The sequence below is a fragment of the Leucoraja erinacea genome, chromosome 25, assembly GCF_028641065.1.
Source record: "Leucoraja erinacea ecotype New England chromosome 25, Leri_hhj_1, whole genome shotgun sequence".
In the NCBI taxonomy this organism is placed as follows: Eukaryota; Metazoa; Chordata; class Chondrichthyes; order Rajiformes; family Rajidae; genus Leucoraja; species Leucoraja erinaceus.
This window is the reverse complement of record NC_073401.1, coordinates 723,082-745,151: the sequence shown is the minus strand read 5'-3', so window position 1 is coordinate 745,151 and position 22,070 is coordinate 723,082. Positions and strand designations below refer to the sequence as shown.

General features: G+C 43.2%; 1 protein-coding gene across 4 annotated transcripts in view; it reads right to left on the bottom strand.

Moving 5' to 3' along the window:
- Nucleotides 1-22,070, bottom strand: part of kremen1 (kringle containing transmembrane protein 1) — a 335,721-nt gene that overhangs the window by 61,296 nt on the left and 252,355 nt on the right. For 3 of the 4 annotated variants that reach the window (XR_008725485.1, XR_008725487.1, XR_008725486.1), the window contains exon 9: nt 11,757-17,667. Coding sequence is in view for 1 of the 4 variants with exons in the window: in XM_055655566.1 (XP_055511541.1) it covers nt 17,511-17,667 (157 nt within the window). In the remaining 3 variants the exon portion in view is untranslated. Of the gene's footprint in view, nt 1-9,461; nt 17,668-22,070 lie in introns of those variants that run through there. The other variant, XM_055655566.1, reaches the window with a different exon arrangement.

The following is a 22,070-nucleotide window of genomic DNA, read 5'->3' as shown; positions in this document are numbered from 1 at the left end:
GGGGGGGAGAGGGGGGGGCGGGGGGGGGGGGGGGGGGGGGGAGGGGGGGGAGAGGGGGGAGGGGGGGGGTGCTGAGGGGGAGGGGGGGAGAGGGGAAAGAGGGGGAGAGAGAGGGTGTGCTGAGGGGGAGAGGTGGGGAGCAGGGGGGAGGGGGATGGAGGGTGGAGGGAAGGGGGTAGGGGTGTGTGGAGGGGAGGGGGTTTAAGGGAGGAATGGTGGGGGAGAAGGCGGAGGGGAGAAAAAAAGGGGAGAGAGAGGGGAGGGGGGGGGGGGGAGAGGGCGAGAAGAGGGGGGGAGAGGAGAGGGAGGGAAAGGAGAGGGAAAGGGGGGGAGGAGAAGGGGGGAGGGGCGAGGAGTGGGAGTGAGAGGGGGAGAGGGGGGGAGAGGAGAGGGTGAGGTGAGGAGAGGAGAGGAGAGGGGGAGGAGAGGAAAGGGGGAGAGAGAGAGGAGGGGAGAAGAGGAGAGGGGGAAGAGGAGAGGGGGAAGAGTAGAGGGGGGATAGGGAGTGGGGGTAGAGGAGAGGGGTGGTGAGGAGAGAGGGGGGCTAGAAGAGGGAGGGTAGAGGAGAGGGGGGCGAGGAGAGGGGGGAGAGTAGAGGGGGGGGAGGAGAGGGGGGGAGTGGAGGGAGCGGGAAGAGGAAGAGGGGGGGGGGGGAGAGGAAAGGGGGAGGGGGGAGAACCTAAACAACATTTTAGAACCAAAAAAGACACATCTGCAAACGTTTTAGAACCACTAAGGACACTTACATTTGAGTAGACATGTGTTCAGTGTTATTCACAGCTCAGAGAAACGTGACCCTCTGCCTTCCTCCAGCTTGCAGACACTGATTGAGGCACACCACTTCCTGGTTTTATAGTCCCTCCCCCTGCCGCCAGCAGGGGCAGCAGGGAGAATGGGAAATTTTGTAAAAACATTAATATCTGTCATTTTTCATCGACGAGAAAAATTTTGGCACACATACGGCGGAGGGGGGCTCTGAGCAAGGTGGCCAAAAATGACGGCCGTAGGTGGCAGCGTTCTCTTGGAAATCGTAGCACAGATGGCCAAAACCGGTCAAGAACAGACTTTTAGTAATATAGATAAATACATATCTTTATATAAAATATTATATCTGCCATATATATATATGAGCCCAAATGTTTCATTTGTAAGGCAAGTTGAAGATACAAAACTACAAGTAGGATCAGTCCCTTATTAAAACTACCGGCCTCTTTGAAGCAATTTGATGCCTAAAGTGAGATTGTGGGGAGATAATTATTGTTTGCAGTCAATGTCTAATTTGCCTTTATCAAGCTCTAGTCTCTTGCTTCATAGGATCACACAAATATAAAGCACAGAAAGAGGCCATTTAGTCCAGTAAGCCCATGCATAAAGTAACTCACCCCACCACTCGTTCTGACACCAATATATAATATACGGCATGGTGGCATCAGGAATATATTAACCATATAACCATATAACAATTACAGCACAGAAACAGGCCATCTCGGCCCCTTAGTCCCACCTGCCTGCACTCATACCATAACCCTCCATTCCCTTCTCATCCATATGCCTATCCAATTTATTTTTAAATGATACCAATGAACCTGTCTCCACCACTTCCACTAGAACCTCATTCCACACCGCTACCACTCTCTGAGTAAAGAAGTTCCCCTCATATTACCCCTAAACTTCTGTCCCTTAATTCTGAAGTCATGTCCTCTTGTTTGAATCTTCCCTATTCTCAAAGGGAAAAGTAATGTAAGGAAAAGGGAATCTACAATTAATTAAATATTCATATTGTACATGAATGCATCCTCACAATGATTGGAGACCCATAGCTCTTCTGTATATGTCACGCTTAACTAAAGAGTAATTATTTAGGCAAATTCCTGTCATCTCTCCAAGGTAATAAATAGCACAGCAGTAAATCGATGTTATTTACTTAGCGCTGATGTAAAAATATATGTGTAACAAAGCTGTTTGGCTAAAGTGCAACACGTAAAGTGTCGACAGCTTCATAACATTTTATAAGACCATAGAATTTTACAGCACAGAATGTGGCCACTTGGCTCTGCCAGCTCTTTGAAGGAGATGCCCAACCTGGTGTATTCCCTCCGCCTTCTCCGTAACTTTTCTTTTCCTTTTCATGTCTTTATCTAACTTCCCTGAAAGTAACTATAGCACCTGCTTTCACCAGAAGTTTAGCTTGTGCATTCCGTGTTGAGATAGCTTGTTTGCAGATGTTTTACTGTCACTTTTCTCAAAGTTTAGTTAAGAAAACAGAATTTGGAATCCCACGTTTCAGTGAAAACCTGCCCATTTTGGTCTCCCGCTACCCAGGCCTTCAGTGGCAAGCAGCCACTTGGTGAATCGAGACACATGGTCTTACTCATGTCCATAGCTCAGGATAGTCTAAGATCCCACCCTGAACTGCCTCTCATTGGAAAAACATACTGGCAGCAGTCTACAATTAATTAAAGCACACCAGTCATGCACATAACTCAGTTTGCTTTGAGTTGATGGAGGATTTATTGAGAACCGTTAAAATGTATTAGAAACACAAGAGATACTCTTGGTCTTGGCATGTAACATTATTAAACAAGAAACCAGATCACAGAATGAGGCTTAGTGTTATAGTCCTATATGTATCCCATACCCTTTACTCCTGAGGCTCATTGGCAGGAGTATGATTCTGCAGAATCTTCACTGTATGGCCAATAGATTTGTGAATAAACATGTGATACATCAGTCATTAATAATTTGCTTCCAGTTGTTTTAGGCTTGAGAACGTAATTGTATCCCAATGATTAATTGCTACGATTCTGTACGTTTGCATTTAATGAGTGACCTTGTACTGAAGTGGACTGTTTTAGCACCATTACCTGCTGGTGTACAGTGTATAAAATCATGGGAGGAATAAATCGGGTGGATGCACAGAGTCTCTTGCTCAGACTAGTTGAATCGAGGACCAGAGGAAAAAGGTTTAAGGTGAAGGGGAAAGATTTAATAGGAATCTGAGGGGTAACTTTTTCACACAAAGGGTGCTGGGTGCATGGAACAAGTTGCCAAAGGAGGCAGTTGAGGCAGGGACTATCCTAACATTTAAGAAACAGTTAGACATGTATATGGATAGAACAAGTTTGGATATGGACCAAACACTGGCAGCTGGGACTAGTGTAGCTGGGACACGTTGGCCGGTGTGGGCAAGTTGGGCTGAAGGGCCTGTTTCCACACTGTATCACTCTATGATTCTATGACTATGACTCTAGTAGAAGTTCTCTGAGAGTTATGGCGTGTTCAGCAAAGTGAAACAAATCCTGCACAGTCACCATTCCAACAGCAGCATTGTAGCAGGCAGCTAAACAAGTGACAAATTAGAAGCTCGACCAGGTATTAGAAATATTCACTAGTGATCACCAGTTCACCGTCTCCCTGGAACAGCCGGATATATTTGCAGCTCCATTGAGGCACGTTCGTCGGGCTCTGTTCCTTGGAGACTCTTGAATCAGAGATGTATGTAGTTCAGAAAAGGCCCTTCAGCAAAGCTGCACATCATCAAGTACCTATTTCCACTAATCCTACATTAAATACACTTTTGTTGTCCCTACATTCCCATCAACTCTCCACCACTCCCCACAGATTTTACTTCGGAGTCACGTGAGTGACTTCGTGAAGAACCCCGCTACGGCGCATGCGTGTCATATCGCATACGCGCATTGAACGTGTCGGACCTGGGGAGGACGTCCCCTTGAACGGGAGAATTGCAAAGCCGGTGGACGGCAGGTAAGTGACTCTGCATTTTCACCCTGTATAGGAAATGGACAGAGCAACACGCAGAAAGGCTGTGAAGAAGCCGCAGGACGTCAGCGGTGAAGGTGCTGGGGACCCGCAGCAGCAGCCGGCGGCACAGGCAGCTTGTACTGAAACAGCTGTGCCAGATTTAAACCCTGCGCCGGGAAAAACAAATTATAGACTGGGCGGGAAGGCTAATGTATAGCAAGATATAACCTCCATCCAAGTCTGAGGATTACTCACTTGTTGCAAGTTCAAACCAATATAGCAACTAAAACCACTGGTTGATTTCCATTTTTTGCTGCGAAAGTGAGCTCGAAAAGTCGCCGGTAAATACTTACCTATACCGCAATAACGATGACCAGCTGCAGGGCATAGAGCAGCCAGCAGCGACCACATCTGCAGAGCTCGGAAATCAGTACGAGTGGCTGCAGCATGTGGGGCCGTCATCAACATGTTCCGATGAGTACCGGGACGTCGAACAACGGCACTTGGAGCGGCCGGGAGCAACCAGAGCCGGTAGGCATGGGGACCGGCTGCGACAAAAAAACGCGTGCGACTAGTGCCCGAGGGCACGAAAGTCGGCAGGAGCGGTGGGCTAAAAATAAACACCCGCGATCGACCAGTGTGGGAGAGCACGTAAGTCGGCTGGAGCGGTTGTGGGAGGAATTTCTCCACAGTGCCAGGCTCCAGAATATGGATAAAAGCCACACAGGCAAAGGTGTAAGTCCCTCAGCACATTGCCAGAAAAGGCTGCTGGACATTTCATCCTCCTCTGAAGAGGGTGTTCAAGGGCTGCCTGAGTCAGACTCTGAACAAGAGTCAGAGCCACGTTCCCATATGGGGGTTGAGGGAACACAGTTGCTGGACATGGTGGTGAATAGCCACAGTGGGCAAAAAATATAAGTCCCACAGCAGTTTCCCATAAGGGCTGCATGAAATATCAGACGCCTCTGAGGAGGGTATGGAAGGTCTGACGGGGTAAAATCTGAGCAGGTGATGGAGCCACCTTTCCCCTATTGAAGGGTGGGATAAAACAACCTGCTGAACATGATGAGCCAGTACTGCCAGCAGGAACACACTGAGAATGATCTCGAGAAGGATGGCTGTGAGTATTGAATATATGTCCACCCATCAACTTCAAGCTAATACTTTTGCTGAAGTGTTGGCAAGGCATTTATACCCCGGGATATTGTGGTGCTCTTAATGTAGCCAGTGTTACAGGTGCACTTGCAGACATGTTGGGAAGGCCGTTAGGAGTTGGGATATTAAAATCCAAAATACTCTGAAAGGTCTCATGGCGGGCATAACAGCTTTGGCCCGCATGTTAGAAAAGGTGGACATAATTAGTGACCACAAGGATGCTATTGCACTATTTTTGCAATGTGCAGTTTTGAACTAAATATATTAGAAAGAGGGCCATTCAGCCAGCTGTAGACCCTAAGTTCGCTATACTATGTAAGCAAAGGGCTATTGACCCTGTTATTTGGGGGAGACCTGTCCAAACAGGTTAAAGAATTGGATGAGGAGGCTCGACTTTGGGGCTGATTAGAGCATCCAAAGGATATCTGGGGAAGACATTAACCTTATGTGCATCCTAAGAGAGGTAGTGTTTGTAATTATACTACAAAGAATTGGGCAGAGGTACCCAGCAGCAGCGTCCTGTTTAGGGTTTTTGGCCCGGGAGGACCACTGTGGAAGATGCAAAAGCCTCTACGTCAGCATCTACCCTAACCTAAACCTTTAGGCCCTCCACAACCACGAATGAAACCAAGAAAATAACTTGGTTACCACCGATAACCATGGAGGTAGGTGAATTTGGGGCTCCAGCATTAATAGGGAGCACGGAAGTTGGAGGAACATTGCAACTTCATGTTGAAGATTGGTGTAATATATCTATGGACAGATATATCCTTAGCAGTTTTAAGGGATATCTGATAGAGTTTCTACACAAACAAAACCCTCCAGTACAACATAAACCGGACAGATATACATGCTTACTAAAAGGGTAATGGAATAAACAAAACCTGAACAACAGGATTTGTCTCAAACATCTTTATTAGAAATAAGAAAGATGGGGGTTGCCGTATTATTATGGATTATAAACGCTTCACAATGTTGTGCAATATATTCATTTTAAAAATGGATACTTTTAGCAGTACTAAAGAGTTAGTTTTCAGCAGGCTACTTTATGGCAAGTATTAATCTTTAAGATCCTTACTATTCAATATCCAACAGGAGAAAAATTTTAAACCAGCTTTGGGACTGCTGCAACACCAAAATCATAGAGTAATGGCATAGTTGGAGGATATCCTTATGGTGGGAATAACTTATGAATTGGCAGGTTAGGTAGTGGTTGCCACTAAACAATTATTTGAACAGCTGGAATTCATTGTCCATCCACTGAAGTCAAAATTGACACCATTAACACATTTAATATGTTAAGGACTTTACTAATAGGTAAAGCCACAGAGTTCAATGGGCTCAATATTATAGAGGCCATTTATTTTGGCCAATGGAGCTAACGATAGAAGCTATAAAAGAATTACAATGTTGGGAACACAATGTTAAGTATTGCTCCAACCCAATAGTTATTCACAACCCGTCTGTGCTATTACAAACAGATGCCAGTGCAATTGGTTACGGTACAACTGATACCATCTCGAGCTATGGGGGAGATGGAATATACAAGAAGCTAACCTACTTAACACTAAGGGTATAAGTACTTAGAAATGTTAAGTGCATTTCATGGGCTAAAAATCTTATTGCTCAGGAATGAAACTGCAGCATGTTAGATGGTAGATAGATAATACCTCGGTGGTGGCATATATAAAAGTCATATGGGTGGAAATATATAAACATCTTGTGATGAATTGGCAAATTAAATTTGGCAATGGTGTATCCAAAGGAATATTTGGTTATGGGCTACGTATCTACCAGGGATACTTAATTCAGTGGCAGACGCCAGGTCACGAAAATTTAATGAAAATACGGAATGGATGTTAGACAGAACGATATTTGCTGAAATCACAGCAAAGTACGCAATGTCGGATATTGATCTTTTTGCATCCAGGTTAAATCATCAGTTACCAATGTATATATCATGGGAACCAGATCCTGGGGCAGAAGCTACAGATGCATTCTCACTGCACTGGGGGGGAAATGGTTCATTTATGCATTTCCTCCTTTCTGCCTCATCTATCGGGTACTACGGAAAATTCAACTAGACTCGGCATCTGGGATTCTCATAGTACCTGATTGGCCTACCAAACCATGGTTCTCGGTGCTTCAGGATTTGGTGCTAACACCATATATTATTTTAAGACATAGTCCTCAGTTGCTGGTGCATCCGGTGACTGGGGACAGCCATCCTTGCCATAATTATCTGAATTTATTGGTTTGTAGACTCTGAAAGAACCACTTCGGCATATGGGTCTATCTGATAGAACTGTGGACATGATCACAGCAGCACAGAGAACTTCGACTCAAAAACAGTATTTATGTCATATTAAGAAATGGACTAAATACTGCCTGGATAACAATCTAGACCACAGAAAGATGGATGTTCCAGCTGTGCTAGAATTTCTCACAAGCCTGCACTATGAAGGACTCAGTCACAGCACGGTCAATAGTGCTAGGAGTGCCTTGTCGAGTTATTTATGGGAAGGCACAGAAAGACAGGCTGTGGGCTCACATCCTCTAGTAGTAAAACTGTTACGAGGCATCTTTAACAAAAACCCACCAAGGGCTAGATATGGCCAAATCTGGGATGTGAGTGTAGTCCTAACCATGTTACGGAATTGGTCACCGGCTACAGCATTAACGCTGAACAAACTCACTATGAAAATGGTAATGCTAATGGCACTGGTCACAGCGTAAAGGGTCCAGTCATTGCAGAAATTAAGATTGGATAACTTCACTGAGGCGACAGGAAGTTTGATTTTCGTGATCCAGGACCTTATTAAGCAAAATAGACCAGGATCAGCGGGTTAGGTCATAGAGTTCATAGCCTATCCGCAGGACGATCGCCTCTGTGTAGTGAAACACATTGTGTTATATATTGACAGAACAAGGGCTATCAGAGGCAATGAAAAGGCTTTTTTTGATTAGCCATAAGAAGCCGTACCATAAAGTCTCGACTCAGACCATTTCACGGTGGCTGATATATTGCTTAATTCAGGCAGGAGTGGACACTAATGTATTCAAATCTCACTCCACCAAGGCTACAGCTACATCAGCAGCTAATCGCCTTGAGGTACCGATGGACAAAATCCTCAGAACTGCAGGATGGTCATCAGAGAAAACGTTTCACAGATTTTACAACAAACCAGTTAGAAAAGAAGAAACGTTTTCGGGCAAAATTTTAAGTTCTATATAATTTTACCTGAAGCTTACAAGGTTTATGAATTGATTTAATAAATATTATTTACCATTTTTGTTTAAAATGTTGGTATGAATGTATTTCTTGAATACCAGTAACAATTTCTCCCAAACTACCAAGGCAGTTGTGAAGCTTGGACTCGTTCCACGGCATGAGGTCACAGAGCTTTGAAATCTTCACGAAGTCACTCACGTGACTCCGAAGTAAAATAGTAAGATTAAACGAGAACTTACCAGTTTGAAGTTTGATCTTTATTTTATGAGGAGGAACGTTGAGGGAATACGTGCCCTCCGCTCCCACCCTCATATGGTCATATCTTAAACTGGTATCTCTTTAATAATCTTACTATCTTAGGTCATTATAGTGTATCTGTGACCTCACACCGCTGCTTTGAAGAATGTCACGCATGCGCCGTAGCGGGGTTCTTCACGTATTCCCTCAACGTTCCTCCTCATAAAATAAAGATCAAACTTCAAACTGGTAAGTTCTCGTTTAATCTTACTATTCTACCCCACACCTGCACTTAACAAACAATTTACATCTCATGATTTGGAACCTACTTGCATTAAAAGTATTGGTCAGTCGTGCAGGAGGCATTTTGAACTTCCTTTGTCAGGTAAGTTTAAATTGAGACAAAGGACAGAGAAGTACTTAAATTGTATGGGAGAGCCCAGCATGGTGTTTTCGTACCAGTCTCACTGTCCCACTTGCGCTATTTTTAGGTGACCGGACTCCCCTTTGACATAAAATTTGAAATAGAATAATTACTTTAACAACAAAAAACAAACTGAAGTCAGCACCGGCGACACCGTACATTAACCTGGCACCAACTACGACAAACACTACGTCAGGAGAAGTCAAGCTACGCTCACTGGCATCAAACCCACTGTCGCCGACTGTCTCCAAAATGTTCATCATGTTGAAAATTCAGCGGCAACCAGTAAGACGCAACGACTCTTTGGGCGACTGAGGAGACGACTCACGACCATATAGGCAACACCCCGGCAACCATGTGGTGACAGCCAGTCGCCTGTAGTCACCTAAAACATGTGCTTAAATGAGACAGGCCCATTACTGTGGTTCAGTTAGTTATTATTTACTGATGCATGATTAAGACTTGAAAATCAATATTACACTTTCAGGACTAATTGTTTTGAAACAGCTTCAAAGTGCATGAGTCAATGTATTATTTAGTGAAAAGCAGCTTTCTTGCAATCTAAGATAGGCCGGCTGGTTAGAATGCTACATGTTCGCCATCCATGGGGAGAAGGCAGGAATGGAGAGATGGGAGAAGATATGGGGAGAAGGCAGGAACGGGGTACTGATTGGGGATGATCAGCCATGATCACATTGAATGGCGGTGCTGGCTCGAAGGGCCAAATGGCCAACTCCTGCACCCATTGTCTGTTGTCTATTGTCTATTGTCTGTTGTCTATTGTCAAACATAAAAGGAAGATTGGAGAATCTGAAAGACTTACTGTACTGCCAGGATTTGTACACATGATCAGAATTTTCCCAAGACAACTGTGTCCAAAGTGGAATTGAGACTTACTGGAGGCCAATCCCTACGTATAGTGCCCCGTACACGTTATTGTAGCCATCAGTGTGTCATGAAGCACATGGTTATAGTCTCTTAATCTACAACCTTGAAATGAACCAAATGAATTAAATGTACAGTTAATTACTGAAAATAGATGCCTAAGTTTCAATGATTTCAAACTTAACATTATTTCAAACGTAATCTTTATCTATAACAACGCTTTGAGATTTTCATCTGGTGTTTGTTTAAGATGTTTGGAATATATATATATCCTCAAAGGGAAGATCCTTACTACTTCAGTTCAGGATCAAATTATGCTAAACAAATGTATGCATGTTCATGTAAGTGACTACATTCTTGCCATCTGCCCAATAATTTAAAAAGCGACAAGTGATAGCATGGAACTGCTGATGTTGGTTAACCAAAAAAGGACACTAAGTGCTGGATTATCTCAGTGGGTCAGGCAACATCTATAGAGAACATGGTTAGGTGATGTTTCAGGTCGGGACAACATATCCATGTTCTCCAGAGATGCTGCCTGATCTGCTGAGTTACTCCAGTACTTTGTTCCTTTTTTCACATATTACACGATGGCGTTGAACTGCATGCAGTAATAATTGTCAGTTCAACATTAAAGATGGAACTGCAATCGTTATAATTTTTGACATTTTCTTTCTAAACTGATTTGGACATTAAAAATGTCATATACAGATAAAGGAAAATACTTTGAGTGATTCTATTGATTCATCTACACGTTGTCCAGGAGTAGTTGCCTCCATAATGTGTTTCGATGATTTATCTGAGTTTTCCCACCATGTTCCTTAATTGTCTTCATTGGGAAAGAGTGACGGGAAAAATGCAAAAGCAAAAGAAAAATTGGGACTTGCACAGATTTTATTTTTTCTGTGGAGTAACAGGAAGGATTACCACAGAACATGCACACAATGTAACATTGCATGCAACTGCTTGTTGTGTATCCAGATTCCTGCTCTGATAGGATTCAGGGGAATCAGAGAATATTTACAGCATTGAAAGAGGCATTTGGCTCATTCAGTCAATTTATGGACAAGTAATCCAGCCAGTCTCACTCACCACCCTCTCCCTACCTTCTTTCCTTCCAGACATGTAATCAGCTCCCTGTGAAACAATACAGATGAATCTATCTTTATAACCACAGGCAATTCCTAACGATTCATTGTGCAAAATGCCGTAACTTCCTTTCACATCAGAATGTTAATGTTTAAATGAGTAAGGTGTAGTTCTGTTTACTCAAGTTGTACAATATAGGAGAATTAGATGCTGTAGAAACTGTAAAACATTACAATTTAAGACATGCAAATTTATTAAAACATTTAATAAACTACAGTATTCTTCATAATTTAGGTTGTAAATATTGACATCCTATACATAGAAAAATGGAATAATTTACTGTACAAATTATTGCTTATAACATCTTCATATAATTCCACTTTCTTAATGGAGAATGGGAGACATAAATGTAGCCATAAGAACTCTCCCTACACAACACAGATTTACACCAGACAGTTTTGTCTCTTCTTCCAAAGCAAGACCAAGTATAAATGAAAATAAGTTCCAGCTCTAAATGTTTTAGAAATATTTTTGTATCCAAAAACACATTTCTCAATAAAATAAGTTCCACATTTTGTAACCTCTATCCAGGAAAGATTTATCTCACAATCTCATTATATTCCCGTCATATTTCATAGTAAGTGTCAAACATTTATTGACAATGCTCTGCCAGGAATTAAAGGTCTGGCAATGTCGTGGAGGATTTATATTAACATTACATTTGGAAAATGCCTTTCAAGGAAAAACTCAATTTTCCGATAACTTTGAAAGGAATTTCTTTCCCCACAAACCCTTTTTGCTTATTGCAAAGGCTATGCCAATAATACCACTGAAAGATCAGTATTCCTGGCAAAGATTCTTAGCACAACAGAGAATGCAATACAGCTTTGAATTCAAACATTATTTCTAAATGGCCCCAACCATCCTACATCTTTAAAATGTTGAGTCTTACAATGTCAACATAAAATGTACCTTCTGTTTCCAGCCCAGTTCAGTATTTTTAGAGATATAGTGGAAACAGGCCCTTTGGCCTGTCGAGTCTACACCAAGCATCGATCACCCAGTACACTATGTTGTCCCACTTTCACACCCTGCACACTAGGGGGAATTTACTCACGCCAATTAACCTACAAACCTGCATTTCTTCAGACTGTGGAGGAAGTCGGAGCAAACCAGTAAAGACCCACGTGGTCACGGGGAGAACGTACAAACCCTGCACAGACCACACCCGTAGTCAGGATCATATCCAGGTCTCTGGTGCTGTAAAGCAGAGATTAATCCAGGATTAATGGTAATTTTGACAGGCATTGTTGTTTGCTTTCCCCACGGTGGCCAAGGGCACTCACTGAAAAGTGAGCTGGTGCATTAATTGGATTAAAGGCTCCAAAAAATGTACACGGAAAACAGGGCCATCTGGTCATCAATCTGACAACACTAATCTGTATTTAACAGTGCTTTAGCACACAGGTGACCCAAACCCAAACAGAAGTTAAAGGATAATTGCAAAGTCTGCGAAACACACAGATCATTTGTGATGGAGAAAGTCAACAGCATTCAAGTTCCTGGGCGTATTCTACTGAGCTCAACACATTGATTCAATCCTAAAGAAAGCTCACACGTGCCTCAACATCCTCAGAGGGTTGAGGAGGTTCAGCAAGTTGCCGAATACTCTATTGAATGAGTGTTATTAACAATATAAAGACAAGATTTTCCTTTCAACTCCAGATTTTCCTGAGCAGTTCATACACAAAATGCAATAACTCTCTGATAATCTGCCATGATTTTTCAGGGATCCTGATGGTTCAGATCTCATTAGTCTGGAAAATGGGCCCACATCAAGATTGCAGGCAGGGTATGTGCCCTAAGTGTTATCTCCGCCGTGCAGCTTTGGCCAGCAACATTGGTGGATTTATGGAAGGCCTATATATTTTTTCCCTACATTAAGCTCACCAGATCCACTGGGAAATGTAGTGTACAGCTTTGTAACATGTGTGAATAAAAAGTGTAATGTAAGTATGTAACATTGTATAAGGTAGGAGTAACATCCAATAGTCTGGAAAATCTGTTAGACCAGCAATGCAAAAAATTGTCGGATTACTGGAATTGATACATGAATTCTTGTCCAGTTGAGGCAGGTTCGATCACAACGTTTCAAAAAAACATTATAAGAGGTACATGGGCAGGATAGGTTTAGAGAGATATAGGCCAGATTCAGGCAGGTGGGACTAGTGTAGATGGGACATGTTGATTAGCATGGGCATGTTGTGCCGAAGGGCCTGTGTCCACTCTGTATCACTCTAGGATTCTCTATCTAATCAAATATTAATTCTGTTTCTCTCTTTCATTCAGGTATCTATGACTGCAGAACATTTCTATTTAATTTAATATTCATATTTTCTCATGACATAGACAGGGAACATTCAGCCATCGAGCCTTTGCCAGGTTACAGAGTATTCCCATTCCACCCACTAAAATCCTCCCTGTAACTATTCTCCCCACATACTCCTCAATATCTCCACTTCATCCTAGATTCTATCACCACCTTCAGCAGGAGCGATTTACACTGGCCAATTAACCCACCAACCTAATCAGAGCATTCAGGAGAGGTCACATGGTCATAGGGAGAACAAACCAACAACAACCAGGCAGTGCTTGAGGTCATGATTGAACACAGGTTACTGGAGTTCCCAGGCAGTAGTCCTGCTCGCTGTGTCACCGTGACAGCCAAATCCCATCACTTTAATTTCATCCATTTATTACTAAGGTTCTGACAAGTGTGAAGGTTTCAAATCTCAATGGAAGAGCACCATGTCATTGCCTAAATGTTCTTCCTAGAGTGTCAGACTAGTAACAAGACTATGCATGTGAGTGATGGGGAAATTGCAACCCAAGTTGAATTGATATAAAACAGTCAATGATTAATTGTGGTACAGTGGCTTGACAGAAATTCCACATCACATCGAGCAACTGGGAGCACATTGCACTGGGCAGGCGCTCCTGGAGGAAATCCATGCAGGAAGGAGCTGCATGAAACGGAATGGAACTACGCCGTGTCGCAGAGACAAAGCGACAGCACCGTAAGGAGAGAGAGAAGGGGGCTCGACGACTACCAACTACCGCCAGTCTCCACTGCCCACGTTGCACCAAGATGTGTGGATCACGGATCGGCCTCTACAGACATCTGCAGACCCACAAGTAGACGACCCTATGGAGAGGAGAGGACGGTCAGACTCGGTGAGTGACCGCCGATGATGAATTTCTTGGCTTAAAAATGGCCAGTTTATGAGCTCAACATCCCCAGTGATAGAAATGCCACGTGATTGTCACAGGATATATCATTTGGTCCACTTGATCACATCAATGTCACAATATTCACATAATAACAGCTAAAGTGGAGAAGTCTGGTTGAGCCCAGGCAATAACATCCTGTTAACGAGAAGGAGACAACTTGAGCAACAAGCAATGTAGGAAATGCAGGCCAATGATCTCAAATAAAAAATGAAATGACCAATCATGAGTCCTAACTGCAATGCAATGAATAGGAGATTGTCACCGTGTTCTTGATACAAACAATGAACCTGCTCCAACAAATCCAACTGCTCCCCTAGATTAATGTGACGAAAGCAGACAACTCACTCAAAGTAAGAGATAAGACCTTGTTCTACTTTCATTATCTCTGCTCAATTACCTTAATTAAAGCCGGCTTTGGCAAAAGAAAGAGCAAGCGCTGCATGTAAGAACATGTCTTGTCTGCAAACTCATTCATTATAAAAAAGCTTGAAAATTCATATACGCACTTAACTACTAAAAATAATTAAAAACCCTTCCGGAAATACAACTATTAAAATGTATTATTGATGAATAACTTCAAATGGGAACCCGCAACAGCACTCTAAGACCTGTGTTGCAATATGGGACACCTTATAATGTTCACATGACCCTCGAAAAACGTATTCAGGAAGCATTTTTGAGAGTTGGACAACAACTTGACCATATAAAGCATATTTCTCCAAAGCGCAAAATTAAAGCTCACAAGAGCATTCCCATTTATTGCTAGATATCATTCAACTTAGAAATTTCAAGTCACTTACAGGAAGCAGACAAAAAAGGAATGATCCAAACCATGTTCCTGAGTGGCTCTGCACTTTCACCCCGTTCATTTTTACCCCGACTAACCTGTTTAAGTGGTGGGGGGGGGGGTTCCTGAACATTAAATACCACTTCTCATTTTGGACTAGCATTTTGGACTGTAGTCTTGACATACAGTGAGATACATTTTATATACCTGCTTGTTTTGGACCGACAATTGTATTGTCTTCTACAGTGACATACACACCTGTGCATTGGGGTTATCAAGGAAGCACTGTTCTTGTTTGCATTGTTGATATGCTTTTCAAACCTTTTGTTGAATATAATTCACATTGAGCATCCGAGGCAGATCTTGTTTCATTTCCCCACTGTGTTTTATCTTGGTGCGTCTGGGCTCCTACATCAACCTCTGCAAAGCCAGAAGGTGACATCGGAAGATTCTGGCACTTTGCGGTCAGTTCTGGCACATGTCAATTTCTCATCACTCATGGAATCGGATTAGACAATGGCTCAAAGCCACCGCTTGCAAATATATTCAGATCTTTCTCATAAAATAATTTATTACATCATTGCTCAATTTCATTGTGTTATGATTAATGTAACTTCAGGGTAAAAACAATATTTTTCTTAATCCTGTCACAATATACAGTATATACAACAAAAGGAGAGACTTTTAGCGACTAGCAACATTTCCTTAGGCCTTTGATGTGTTGAAAAGGCTGACTGTTTGTAGCAGATATCTGAGTTATTTAGCCTGAGGTTTATTAGCTTTGGTCTGTCTGTAAGGTGTAGCAGGCTGTAATTTCATGCATGACTGGTCCTGAGCTCCAAATACTCTAATTTACCTCAGATGTGAGGAGACACTATTCTGTTCTGTGTTCAGGTGCTATTCTGGTGTGATGTGTTGTACTGACCCTGCCTGCCCACAATCAGCAGCGTTCTTCACCAACAAAAAACATGTACACACCCTGACTTGCACCAAGCTCCCACTGAAATTCTATTCAAGATGACATTAGGGGTATAAATGTATCTGAACCTTGGAACCTCTAGTTAAGTTAGTCAGTTGCTGGCCTGCAATGGGAATATATGGACCAGAAAGGTGAACCTTATGTGTCCCTTGATAAGCATGAAACAGGTGCAATTGAGTATGATGGACCTGTCTTCATAATCAGAAGAACAAATGGTCACTTTATTGTGATATAAGCTTCTGGTGGGATTTAGATCTGGGAACCTCCATCTTCTCTCTGGGCTCTCCAAGAACTGCCGATTGTACAGATCTTTTTAGGATTATGGTTTATTCATGCCTCCCTGAGCAATAGATCATCTGCCTCATTTACTAATGTTTGTAATCAACAAAACTCAATGCAAAGTCCTTTTCTGTCTCAGTGGTTTGGTTACATAAGTGCTTTGACATAGAGGTAATGGTGCAGATTTTCCATCAATATTCGTTGTAGAAGGAGTTCCCAATCTCATCCAGTGGTGAAGGAATGAATGGAACAGGTGCTGAACAACTGATACATGCTTTGCATATGTACCAAGGGGATGTCAACCCAGTGCCCTGAGTGAGGTCATTCACAACCGTGAACTGGGCACCAGGTACACCAGGCAAACGTGAAAGGTGAGGCGTTCATCAGTGGTAGAGAGCAGAGGTAATATAAATAAATACAAATAGAATTATGCATACACACAGCACATCATAGTTTGGATTTAAGGTTTTGTGAAAAGGCAGGAGAGACCTGTGCAGGCTTTCAGCTTGGTCATACGCTGGGACTCCCAACAAAACTGATCCATTACCAGCTCATAGCCAATCTTTCACAAACTGCCATCTTTCATAAACCGGGAACTATTTTTTGCACAAAGCCCATCCCTAAGGATCTTTATTTTGCGTGAATTGCTGTTATGGATTTACAGAGTAGAACGCAGTCCTGGATCCTTTCTATGATCTCTTATCATCATCTCAGCCCCATGATACAAAGGCTCGGCAGGCTAAAATGGGATGGCCAATTTCTCCGGCTTTTACTCACAGTCAGAAAACTTACTGTCTTTCCACACAACTTGATTGTAGGTTAAGTCGAGAGTTTAAGAGCAGGATTAGTGTGAAAGCATTTCAATCTGCTGCAACTGTTAAGAAATCACCCGTAGAGTTGAGCAGTAAACAGAGCATGGTTGGAAGGGCTGAACACTCTTCACACCGATTGGATGGAGAATTCATTTGCACAAGTGGCCTTGCTAGAAAGTTGACATGATACACATTTCTATCAGGTTCCAAGATTCTGAGACCCAGATGAAATTGGAGCCCAGTAGTTTCGGGCAAATAAAGGCTGATGCCGTACTGATTGGCAGCTTCCTGCTTGTTGACCTGTAAGAACATCCTTGTACTAAAGTTGCCAATCTTGTGTACTTTTATCGGACACTTGCTTTGGAGACTCTCGCCAACTGGTCTGATGGTGGCTCTAATGACATGCTATAATCCCTGCGTCCATTGTGAAGTACTCAATACAGTGGTCTTAAAGTCACCTTCACACTGAGGTATCAAAGTGCTGTATGTTGCAACTGAAAGATAATTTAAAGGAGTTTTCATATCGAGGACGAGTGGCGATAGTTGTTGGGGTGCTTGGTCTTTGTGGCTGCAGTAGTTTAGTCACCCACCAGTGGACTTCGATCTCCATGTTGATCCTTCAGCTTTTTCTTAAAAAACAGAATAGTTGAAGGTTTGTAGGTGATGACCCAGGGTTCAGAAGGGGATTGCGGGTTGCAGTTCTCTGAACTGTTTTGTGCAGGAATTCTTCGAGACCTGAAGGATAAAATAAATGACATTTTATTTACTAATCTGCATTTAGTTTCATCATTTTAAGCATTTCATTGCATTCATTTTTTACAATGTTATATAGTCATCACTTTGTAGTTGGTGGTAGTGTTATTGTGACCAGACACCTGCCTGTATGGAGTTTGTACGTTCTTCCAGTGACAGAGTTGGTTTGCTCTGGGTACTCCGGTTTCCTCCCACATTGCAAAGACATGCAGGCTTGTAGGTTAATTGGCTTCTGTAAATTGTGCCTATTGTGTAAGATAGAACTTGTGTACAGGTGATCGATACAGGTTGAACACTAGGGGCGCTGCATTGACAGCAACCTCTGCCTACATCCTGTTTGCTTTTCAATCTTTTTTACAATTTTGAGTCAGTTTAAAGTCTGTTTTTGGGGGAATCTTTGATCTTTTTCATGTGGGGGAGGGGGGTAGGGTAAGGGGGGAAACTGTTTCCCAGTCGCTTCCTGGCGGGGACGCGACTATTTCTCCGAGTCACATCCTCGCCCCCTTCCTACCACCTGGATCGGAGAGACCTTTCCTGCCGGTGACCGGAAACCGGACCAGAGGCACAACAGCAGCGTCACAGCGCTGAATTCACCGCGGAGCGGGCGATGCCTACATGGATCGCCGTTTGGAGCTCCGGAGCATTGGGCCGCTGCTCCAACATTGCGGAGCTGTGGTTTGGGAGAGCTTCCAGCGCGGGAGGCACTGAACAACATCGCGGAGTCCTGGGGCCCTTCCTGAGGGCCACCAGCATTGCATCTCCGCCCAGCGTGGCCTGTGGACTTTGGGAGCCGCGGACTATGGTAGGAGGTGGCCGACTGATGTCCAGGCTGCTGAGGAGGTCCCCCAGCCACGACGCCGGACTTACATCACCCCGGCGAGCGGGCCTGAAAATCGGGCCGCCCGTAGCAGTGACGGAGGAGGTATCAGGGGGCCCCCACCATGGGTGAACATTGGTGAACATTAGAGAAGAGGACTGACTTCCCTCACAATGGGAAATTTTGATTCTGCTGTGTGGGGATGTTTTATGTTTAACTCTATCGTGTGTTGTGTTCCTTATTTCTATTGTATGGCTATATCGTTATCTCATTTCATTGTGCCAACTGGCACATGTGACAAATAAATATATAACCATATAACCATATAACAATTACAGCACGGAAACAGGTCATCTCGACCCTTCTAGTCCGTGCCGAACACGTATTCTCCCCTAGTCCCATATACCTGCGCTCAGACCATAACCCTCCATTCCTTTCTCGTCCATATAACTATCCAATTTATTTTTAAATGATAAAAACGAACCTGCCTCCACCACCTTCACTGGAAGCTCATTCCACACAGCCACCACTCTCTGAGTAAAGAAGTTCCCCCTCATGTTACCCCTAAACTTCTGTCCCTTAATTCTCAAGTTATGTCCCCTTGTTTGCATCTTCCCTCCTCTCAGTGGGAAAAGCTTATCCACGTCAACTCTGTAATATCTTGTATCTTGTATCTTGTATCGTTGGTCGACGCAGACTTAGTGGAGTGAAGTGCCTATTTTCGAGCTGCATCACTAATCTAATCTAAACTAAACTAAATTACAAGTCTGGCATTAATGAAGGATGAGAATTTGCTCCGGTAACTACTCTCTTTGGAATGCATTCCTTTATCTAGGCATTTGGGAATAGCTTCACACAGGTGCAGGGCCATAATATAGAGAATGACAGGAATTGCTGTAATTGCCAGTTGTGGCAACCCCCTTGAGCAAGTCTCTCTGTGCACATATACAACATAAATGCAGGCCATTTGACCTTTTGAGTCAATGGCATCTCACAGAACCATCCCACCTCCTAATGTTCCCCTTCCCCTTCCAAACCAATTTCCCCAAGTTACACGAACCCTCCTTACAGGTTCTGCCACACCCCTACATATAAGGGGTAACTTGCATTTGTCCATGAACCAGCCAACACGCATATCTTTGAATGCTGGACAGAATTGGAGCACCCAAGTGAAAGCAACACAATCATTTGGCGAAGGTCCAAGTTCCTCACCTACAGCACCCAAGGTCAGCATCAAACCCAGATTACTAGATTAGTGAGATAGTAACTGCACTGACTGTGTCACTGTGTTGCCCTCGTGAAGAACACATAATCCATGTTATTGTCACTTAGTTAAATGTCTCTTGTTATTGAACTGGGTATAATTACCATACCATCCCAGTTAACATCAGATGAAGAGATCCAACAAGACCTGAGTATTTTCCTCCATTTCATCATCTCATTTTTCAGTATCTTGTGGCGGTGGCACAGCAGTAGAGTTGCTGCCTTACAGTGAATGCAGCGCCAGACGCCCGGGTCGAATCCCGACTATGGGCGCTGTCTGTACGGAGTTTGTACGTTCTCCCGGTGACCTGAGTGGGTTTTCTCCGAGATCTTCGGTTTCCTCCCACACTCCAAAGACATACAGGTGTGTAGGTTAATTGGCTTGGTAAATGTAAAAATTGTCCCTAGTAGGTGTGGAATAGTGTTAATGTGTGGGGATCGCTGGTCACCACGGACCCAGTGGGCCGAAGGGCCTGTTTCCCGCTTTATCTCTAAATCTCAAAAAATCTAAAAAAAATCTAAATCTTCTATCGATTATTATTTGAAGTTTAATCACAGTTGGCAGATTAGGCCAAGGGACCTAATGCTCAGGCAGTCCCTTGATGTATTCTCCTGAACCAAACTCAACAGAAAGATTCCGCAACATGCAAACTCAATGTGTCAAACAGTAGCAAGAATGCTTCAATGAGCTATGTCTGAACAAGAAACATCACTTTAATAACTAGTTAAATGATGGCCCAGATTTTGCAGGAAATGTCAGTGAACTGCTGATATTCACCTTGAAACTTCAGATGTCCATCCACAACCACTTAAAGAAAGAATTCTTTAGATTATCTCCACCTCTGTAATTTCTCTCTAAATCTTTGGCCTTAATCTTAAACTCTATGGTATGGTGTCAATTTATCTTAGATAATATATCTGTTAAAACTATGGAACTTTACATTACATGAGAGAAGCTATGTTAATATTGGTGCAAGTATTATTGGGCAGGAGTATGGTGATGACAGATATTACTGGAAACATCAACTCACTGTAGAGTAAGTCAGGATAGCCTGACTCGCTGAGTTACTCCAGCATTTTGTGCCTATCTTTGGTGTAAACCAGCATCTGCATTTCCTTCCTACACTTTTTGTCTGCTCCACTGCAAACTCTCCTTGAGGTATGCCTATTTTGATGATAGACACAAAGTGCTGGACAGGCAGCATCTCTGAAGAGAAGGAATGGGTGACGTTTTGGGTCGAGACACTTCTTCAGACTGAGAGTCTGGGGAAAGGGTGACAGATCAAAGCACACGATGATCAATGACATGTACAATGGTTCATTATTAGCTGAGGGGAAGGTGACGAGGCAAACAATTAGTATAATATCGGTAAAATGTATCAGAAGGATATTGAAACTAGTCAGAGCACGTGGGCGGGGGAGGGACGGAAAAAGAGGGAAAGAAAGGGTTAGTTGAAGTTAGAGAAATTAATGTTGTAAATTCCCCAAGCGAAATATGAGATGCTGTTCCTCCAATTTGTGTTGGGTCTCACTCTGAGAGTGGAGGAGGCCCAGGACAGAAATGTCAGTGTGGGAATGGGAGGGGGAGCAACTGGGAGATCTTGTCAGCCTAGGCGGACTGAGACAAGAATTCTTGAACCTGTTTGCCATTATTTGCCAACCTGCTCTCTGGTGTTGGATTGCCCATGGGTGCACTCACTACATGTCACAGAATCCCACGAGGGAGCAGAAAGTCACAGTGGTTTCCCATCACTTATCCTGGGTATGATATTGACAACCTATGCTCGGATCCCAGTGCAGCAAGTGTGGCAGGAACTGTGAACATCAACGGAGATGACAGGAGATGGCCGTGAGGTATTCAGGTCAAAGTTAGTTGGACTGGATTTTTTCAAATTCTGTCATTGTCATTCCATGTATTAATAACACTGAATCTCTTACAGAATGTCTTAAAGTGGTGATGTTTTAACAAATCTTTAATGTGAATAACACAAATATTTTTGAATGTTTCAAGTTTTGGATGGCTTTGCTAGTTCTGGCCATCCAGAGTGGCTAAGCCTGCTGTCAAAGCTTTCTCACCGTTTTTGTAGGTGGATTTGTTTTGTACTACAATGTGTCCCACGTGGCCCTGCTGGTGCACGGGGCCTCATGGTGATGGAACCACACACTTCTTTATGTTGCTGTCTAGGCTACACAAGCAGCATTTGGACTTTACCTCAGAAGCCTGGGGTGCACATGAAATTTTAGTTTAGAGATACAGCATGGAAACAGGCCCTTTGGCCCACCAAGTCCGCGCCGACCAGCGATC